At 36.7% G+C, this 8,953-nt stretch overlaps 1 protein-coding gene across 1 annotated transcript in view; it reads left to right on the plus strand.

Moving 5' to 3' along the window:
• The window catches only part of CDH2 (cadherin 2), a 268,670-nt gene that overhangs the window by 22,918 nt on the left and 236,799 nt on the right, over positions 1-8,953 (plus strand). The window contains exon 2 of the mRNA XM_044666453.1: positions 6,726-6,837. Within this exon, the coding sequence (XP_044522388.1) occupies positions 6,726-6,837 (112 nt within the window). The remainder of the gene's footprint in view (positions 1-6,725; positions 6,838-8,953) is intronic.

Here is an 8,953-nt window from a genome sequence, read left to right on the forward strand (position 1 = left end):
TCTCTCTTTCTCTCTCTCTCTCTCTCTTTCTCTCTCTCTTTCTCTCTCTCTCTCTCTCTCTCTCTCTCTCTCTCTCCATTTGCTACCTTTTCACCCTAGTTTTTTATTAGTTTATTATCAATAAACATTTATAAAATATAATACTTAGTTCGTGTATATTAATTTTAATCTCTACAATAAGAGAGGTGCTATCAGCCCCAATTTACAGATGAAGAAGATGAGGCAGACCGAGGTTAAATGATTTATCTAAGGTTGCAACCTGAGGCCAGTTTGAATTTGGATGTTCCTGGCTACAGGCCCAGCCCTCTATCATTGTGCGGCCTAGATGCCAGGCTTAGCTATATTTTGGGATGAAAACTATATAATCTTTCTCTGTCTCCCTGCAACTCCCCCCCCCCCTTCTCTCTCCCTTTCTCTCAATATGTTCATACTCATGTATTTGAAAGTGAATCCATTCTAGTTTGTATCTGATAAACCTAAGTTGAATTCAAATGGAGAAATTTAAATTATAATATGTAAAATTGGGGAAAGGAGATTAAGTTTAGGGGCCATTCTTTGTGGGAAGGTCCGTGGGTAGATTAATAACAAAATGGAGTATTTTATGCACATATTTTCCATGAGTAAGGAGGACAAGGATTTTAAAAGTGAACATGAAGGATGTTTAAGGAAATATATGAACTCCATGGACAAGCAATTTGAACATTATGGAATCTTGTGCATATATTCACAGAAACATGGGTTAAAGCAGGGGAATCTTTTTCTGAATTAGTGTAAATTCTAAAATTTATAAAAAATGTTTTTAAGTCATTGTTTTTGTTTGTGTGCTTTCTTTAAAATTGTCACTATTTGAGTCCTGGACTTGAAATCAAATTTGATTTTTGTCATTTAATAACAGTGACAATTTGCAGATAAAATCACTTAATCTTTGGGAACCTTAGCTTTTTTATCTGTAAAGTGGGGATACCTCTCTGTCTTTACCCCCAGGCTTATTGTGAGACTCAAATCACATATGTTCATATAATATTTTTCAAGGTTGGAAGACCTACATAAATATCTTCTTGTGTTGTCATTGTGTTCATGTTGTTGTTACTTGGTTGTCTCAGTAGTGTGAAAGGAGCCTCACACTTAGGAGATATGAAAAACTTTAACTTAGTAAAATGCAAATTTATTAGCATTTTAAAATATTGTAGCCTATAAATTATATCTTAAATTTTTCTGTTGTTTTTTTTTTAATTTATAAAAGCAGATTCTCATCCAGTTTCCCCTGAGAATTATGAAATAAATATCCATCAAAGATCAAGACCATTTATTAAGTGACTACTGTTTTCTAGTTCAGGAAGATGAATTTAAAAATGAGGCCATTCCAGTGGGATATAATGCATTTATGCTTTTAAGTAAATGCATAATATATTTCAAAAGGCCTCCTAAAAGAGATGACCCTTGAGCTTATATTTGAATGAAGCTAGAGATTCTAAGTAAAAGTGATTAGCATGGTAGAAAGCCTATGAAAAGCCATAGAAATAGGATATAGAGGGGCAGCTGGGTGACTCAGTGGATTGAGAGCCAGACCTAGAGACAGGAGGGCCTGGGTTCAAATCTGGCCTCAGACACTTCCTAGCTGTGTGACCCTGGGCAAGTCACTTAACCCCCATTGCCTACCCTTACCATTCTTCTTCCTTGGAGCCAGTACATAGTATTGATTCTAAGATGGAAGGTAAGGGTTATTAAAAAAAAAAAGAAATGGGATATAGCAAGTTATATATGGGGAATGGCAGTCTGATTTGATTTAAAAAGTGAGGGGGCAGGGAAAGCAAGTGAGAAGGAATAATGTGCAACTATCCTGGAACCAGATTGTAAAGATTTTAGGTGTCAAAAAGAATTTTATATTTTCTCTTACACACAATGGGAAGGACCTACAGTAGTTTCTTAAGGAATGATGTGGCCAGACTTGTGCTTTAGGAATATCCATTTGGAAGCTATGCGGCTTGAAGGGGAATAAGGTATGTGGGTAGAGGATTTGGGGAGGTTTCCCCGCTCACCATCTCTCTGGATATTGCTTATTTTTTGCCAAACTTTTATATTCTTCTCATTTTTTGACTTCCTTTCTGGACTTTAAAATCATTAAGAAAAAAAGACACTTGCCATTAGCTCACATAAAATAATTTATGTAAGATCATCTTGAAAGCGTAATACAAAAACTATATTAATACTTAAAATGTTCTATGATTTTATCAGTATTGGGCACTTCTGTTATTGACATGGATTCTACCCTCTCCAGCGGCACTATGTGAATCGTGGCCCCTAAAGTCTTGTTTCCATGTTGCCAGACTTCTGGTGATGAACCTGTCACATGCACTTCATCCTTGGGGACATACTGAAGGTCTTTCCACCTTGCTGGGCAAAACTTGCATTGTTTTTTTTTCTCTGTCTGATCAGTCCCCGATCTTTTCTGTTGGGTCTTTGTCCAAGCCACGCTGTGTGCTGCTGGCTATCTCCCAGATCTCCATCCTCTGGTCTCTTTTCTTTCCATGCTTTTTTGCTTGGTGGTCTTCTTAGCTCCCAAGGATTTAATTATCATCTGGATGCTGATGGTTGATTCTCAGATGCACATGGCCAACCCCATTGTCTTTCTTGACTTCTAGATTTCAGTCTCCATTTGCCTGTTGGACATTTTGAATGGGATATCTCCTTTGCCTATCTTAAACTCAACAAATCCTTGATTGAACTCCTCTTTCCCAAGCCCTTCCCTCTTTTCCATTTCCCCAAACAAAGTATACTGGAGTTCAAACAGTTCAAATCAGTTAATAGAAGTAGGCAAATGGCTTCAAATCCGGGCTTAATTTGTTGATTATTGATTGTCTGGGCCTAAGAAAGTGAGGGAGAAAATGTCAGGAATGTAGATTAAACTTAAAAGTGTGTTCTGTACATATTCCTTTTTTCAGCTGATTGTTAAAGATTTACGAGTGCACCAATATTAGAGGATGCCACTATCTGCCAAATTACTGAGGCTCCCAACCTAGGTGTCATCCTGGAATCCTCACTCACCTTCTCGTGTCCAGGCCTATTGATTTTGTCTTCATAACATCTCTACCATATGCCCCAATTTTTCTTCTCTGATGGCTGTCACACCCCCCTGGTACAGGACCTCATCACAGCGTCCCTGTCTCTAATTTCTCCTCATTCCTATTCATCCTCTACTCAGTTGTCAAATTGAACTCCTTCAAGTGACCAGGTCATCCCTCTATTCAGATAAATTTTGGTGGCTCCTTGGCACCTCTAGGATCAAATAGAAATCTTCTGTTTTTCTTGAAAAGCTTTTTATAACCCGACTCCCTCCTACCTTTGTAGTCTCCTTATACTTTATACTCCTCCACCCCTCCATATACTTTGAGATCCAGGAAACGCTGGCCTCTTTGCTGTTCCTTGAACAAACACACTCCATCCCCTCCCAGTTTTGTCCTATTTTCACCTCATGCTTGGAAGGCTTTCCCTCTTCATCTCTCTCTCCTGGATTCCCTGGCTTCTTTCAAGTCCCAGATAAAATCTCACCTCCTACAAGAAGCCTTTTCCAATCATTCTTAGTGCTAGTGCCTTCCCTCTGTTGATTATCTCCAATTTATCCTGAATATCTCTTATTTGCACATAGTTGTGAGTTGCCTTCCCTATATGATTGTGAGGTCCCTGAGAGCAGAGCATTTAGCATTGCTTGACACATAGAAGGTGCTTCATAAATGCTTGTTGACTGACTGATTAGCTTTTCAGACCCCAGGGTCATCTTTATGCCAAGATGGCATTTCAGAGTAGAACTTTAATGAAAGAATAATAATGATAATTATTTGTAATGAAGTAGACCTTGACTCCAAGATTACTAAGTAGACCTTTAAGTCTATTCATCTATTCTTCCAACATTTAGAGTTTTCTATTTTTTCATATATACTGAGATCTTCTTTTAATGGAGACGTTCCTTTCATGTAATTCTCTGTTAGTGTCTTTCTGTCAGTTTCCTTGTCTCATATATAAAATATCCTCAAAGATTTAATGTAGTTTTAAACTATTAATAATAGTTATTTAAGCTATTAAGACTCAAAGCTACACTAAGACTTCTGGAACACTTTATATTTAGTTTTTATGTTCTTTGATGGCTTGTACTTCATCTTCTAGCAAGAGTAGATAAAAGTAGGCAGAACACTTTGGCCCAATTTCTAGCTTATTATTCACTACAATATGGTACTTTATGCAAATAAATCAATTAACGTTTCCAGACCTCAGTTTCTTCATCTGTAAAATAAGAGGGTTAATGGAATGGATGATTTCCAAGGCTCTTTAATTTTATATAAATACATAATAGTCTATAAATACCAGTTATTATTGAAGTGTTTTTGTAACATATAAAGTAATGATATCAATAATATTAATAATAATGATGATAATAATAACAATGCATTTTTGGGACGGACTTATGAATTCATTCATATAAGGAAATCCCAGTGATAGCACTGTTTCTGCCAGTCCTGACTAAAAGCTGCATAGAATTACTCAGAATGTAAGGAACTTGCCTAGGGGTCACATCATCTCTATGGGTCAGAGAGAGTATTTGAATCCAGTCTTCTTACTCAAAACCAACTATTCTATTTCTTATAATAATAATAGCTAAAATTTATTTAGCATTTTGCTTTGCTTTCAATTTCCTTTGATCCTCATGAAGTAGGTACTGTCATAATATTCCATTTCACAGACGAGGAATCAGTTTTAGGAGAAGTTTTTGTTTTTTTGAGATGATGTAAAAGTTACAGGCAATATGTAATATGATTTCAATGCATTTAGAATTGATTTTTCTCTTTAACAAAATAAAAATGAGTAAAATATTGAAGCAATGGGAATGCTTTAGGAAATGCAGACTTTTAATTAAGTAACACAGTCTGTCTTCAATTTACAAACACACCTGGCTTATATCTCTCAGATGGAATTGTAGGCTTGCTGCCCTTGGGGGTTTGCCTGCCACCCATATCCCTCTCATTGTCCTGGATTCTGATGAATACTCTATGTCCTGGGCTTCTGGCTTCCATTTTTCTGCTACTGCTACTTCACTCTCAAAGCCTTGGTCCCTGCTTCTCAGTTTTTCCTCAGGGGCAGTGAAAGTAGATGTGAAAGGGAAAACCTTGGTGGGCCAGCCAGCTGATGATTCCCATTTGGACTCTACCCCCTGCTCTTGACCACTGGTTAGGAAGGGTTCTCTCCTTATTATTATGCCTCATTGCTTTCCCCATCCCTTTCCCCCTTTCCCCATTTTTAGGTTTTCACAGCTTTTCTCTCTTCCTTTTCCTCTCCTTATTGCCCCAAATGTTTGTCTTTCGTGTTGGAACGGGGGCCAGGTAAAGAATATGTCCCAGACATCTTCGTTTGGAACTAAGATTCACATTTTCCCATTGAAGTTTTATTATTCAATCACTGAGTTTCCACACTACTCTATAAATGTTATTTTTGAGGCAAGTTATAGTTAGGCTTTTATTGGTTGGCCTGGAAAGCTCACCACTGCATATAACATTGTGGGGAAAATGTTTGTTGAGTTCCAAATAACCAAAGTAGAAATGAATGTTTATAACACAACCTATTTTGTAATTTATAGAGGGCTTTTACCAATGCTGAATCTTCTACTAATCAAATTAAGTGTAGATAAGTAATGTGAGCCTGAAATAAATTTGTTTGAAATTTTAACTATACTTAATGTTTTAAGTGAAATAACTCATTGACATCTACCACATATCTCTATATATCACACATACCACAGAAACCACAGTGCTTTTAGTTACTTAAATTCCTATCAGAATTTTACTAAGTAAAGATAGCCTTGGGCCAAAGTCGGCTAAAAAAAATTATGGCCATGTATTGGTGACTGAAAGAGAGAGAATGTACTAGTGATCTGATTTTTAATCCAATTTAGGACATTAAGAACACTAGACTAGAAAGGATAAAAGCAAACAAAAAAAAAGCTGCTTGTTTACTAATTTTAAGGAGAATTTTCCCTCAAGCATCATAAATGCTGCATGATTCATTAAGCTAGAAATCGAATTATGTTGCTATGGCACAATATAAAGTATATTTTAGAAAGGTAGACATTTAATTGGAAAATTAGAGTTTAAGTTTTGTTTATTGCAGTCATATTTCAAAATTAGGGTGATTATGATATCTTTGTGGGATCAGTTTGAGTTGGGGTAATTACCACTTTTCTTATAGAAAACTTCCATCTCTTTTGTCAATGTACACAGCAGAGTCAGAGAGAAACTCTCTATAACCTAATGCTTTAGAAGGCTAATAAAACTCTAAAAGTAAATGCTAAAGTGTCTCCTTCCTCGTATTAAAAAATAAGTTTATGGTGGTGATTAATGTAAGGTTTATTATAGTATAAGAGATGTTTTTGTTGCCCCTATAATTCTACTTGAGTTTCAATAAGCATTTTACTTGTAACGTTCGATAGTTAGAAGAATCCAGAATGTGTAGTATTTAGTTCTTACTAGACAAGTGGGATTTGTTCCTTCCATTCCAGTTATCAAAAAGATTAACCCTTTGCCCTCAAAGTTCTAATTGTAGCCATTCAGAAACAAAGGAGTTGTTTGTACAAAATAGAAGAGAAACGAGTTCTTTTTTTCCCCCCCTTCTTTCAAAGTGGAATGTTGCTTAGTCGAAGAGGGTTACGATTATTACACAAATTTTATCTTGTATTTCAGGCACCAATACAGGCAACTGGTGAAATCACATTATGCAAGACTGGATTTCCTGAAGATGTTTACAGTGCAGTCTTATCGAGGGGTGTGCATGAAGGACAACCTCTTCTCAATGGTATCATTTGAAAAGAAATATTTCTTTTTTTATGTTATATGCTTTTTACAACAAATTGGTCATTTTTAAAAAAATCCCTAAATCATCTCTACTGTAGTAACCAGTATGAGTTCTTCAGTCACTATAATGAGACTGTAGGGATCATATTCTTCTTTTATAGTAAGTTCATGAATTTCTTAGAGTAGATAATTGGAAGGTTTCTGTACTTTTGATAATTTTCTTTCCTATACCTCCAATTTTGGTTTGCAATAGAAGTCTTACTACAAATTGTTTACTATTTCATTTTCTGATAATTGTGTCATTAATCTAGTATCACTGTTTTAAGGGATATTAGCCTGCTGTAGGATGAAAGGAGCTTCGGTTGGATTTGCAGGGTCCAGGAGACTTTTTCAGACTTAAATTAAAGGGGGAAGTGAGATTCATTGGAAGGTCACATAGGCATGAATGGGTTCTAGCAGCCGTGTGAGCTTATAGTGGCTGCCACTAACAGATCATCAACCAAAAAATCATGTATTACCTTGAATCCCATTCTTCCCATTCCTGGGCATGTGGTGGCAAGAGGGAAAAATTGTGAGTGACTTCGGGTCTTCTGGGACAAGTTGGTCATCCATCCCAAAGGAAAATGGGATGAAAAATAATCTGATGCTGCCATCATGGCAGTACAAAGACCTTAAGGGGGAAGTTAGAAGACAAGGAGAAATTCGTGAAAGGAAAAATGTGATTTATATTATCTCTGAAAGGGGGCCTCAGAGCCACGTAATGCTAATGCCTATTAAATAGAGAAGAGCAAAACTCAGGACATGAGTATGTGAATATCATTTTTTTTTAAATCTGGAACTATGATTTTATCAGTATGAGGAACTCTTGATGTAGAAAGAAACACTTTCCACATGTGGATTAGCAACTCCCCCGAAATTTATTGTCTGGGAGTTGCTTAAGACATTTTGAAGTTGAGTGATTTGTTCTTGGACACCCCTCTCTACATGTTGGAGGCAGGTCTTTGAATCTCTGTCTTCTCATTCCAAGGTTAACTTTTAGCATATAGGCACTGAATAGAGTTAATACAATCTTTTAACTGGTATCCTCTGTAGCCCAAAACTTGATAGCATGGATATCTTAGAGATATAATATTTTATATACTAATACCCTATAGGATATAATGATATCTTATATAATAATATAATCCTATCTAATAATCTTATATAATAAAATATAAAGATTATATCTTAGAGATATAATTGCATATTAGGGGAACAAAGATGGGTAAAGTTGTGGGATTTTGTTGTTTTGGCAAGATAACTATGTAGACAGTACTCAAAAGGGCCCTGACTTTAGCTTACTTTTACCTAATTTAGATTATTCCCTTTCCCCAAGAGCAGTGATGGGCAAACTTCTTAAAGAGGAGGCCAAAGGAAAGGAAATGTTCATCTGTCAGTCTGTTTCTAAGGCAACTATTTGAAAGTTTCATTGTATTGTATCCTACTCATTGTATTCATCAGATTAGGAATAATGTCACACAGTGGGATAGAACATTTCAGGGGGCCACATCTGGCCTGCAGGCTGTAGTTTGCCCATCACTGCCCTAGAGGGGTGAGGAGGGTATATAGATAGATAGTATGAGTGGCAAGGACAAGCTTTTTCCTCATTCATTTATTTGATGACAGCCTAGACCCAAGAGCAATATTATTTTCTTTCTTTTTCTTTTTTTTAAAATCCTTACCTTCCACCTTAGAATCATGTATTGGTTTTAGAATATGTATTGGTTCTAAGGCAGAAGAGTGGTAAGGGCTAGTCACTGGGGGTTAAGTGACTTGCCCAGGGTCATACAGCTAGGAAGTATCTGAGGCCAGATTTGAACCTAGGCCCTCCCGTCTCTAGGCCTGACTCGAAATCCACTGAGCCACCCAGCTGCCCCCTAGTAGTGATATTCTTGGACTATTTTAATATTTCCTGCCTTCTCTTGCCTCTCTCCCTTTAAGAAATGCCAGGGTCTGCTTATGGGAGACCCATTTTTGTTCTAAGTTCCAAGGCACTTACTGGAGACTAAAGGGCTTCTGCTTGGCTGTTAGCTGAGAGAGAGAGAGAGAGAGAGAGAGAGAGAGAGAGAGAGAGAGAG

The sequence above is a fragment of the Gracilinanus agilis genome, chromosome 1 (genome assembly GCF_016433145.1).
Source record: "Gracilinanus agilis isolate LMUSP501 chromosome 1, AgileGrace, whole genome shotgun sequence".
NCBI classification, from domain to species: domain Eukaryota; kingdom Metazoa; phylum Chordata; class Mammalia; order Didelphimorphia; family Didelphidae; genus Gracilinanus; species Gracilinanus agilis.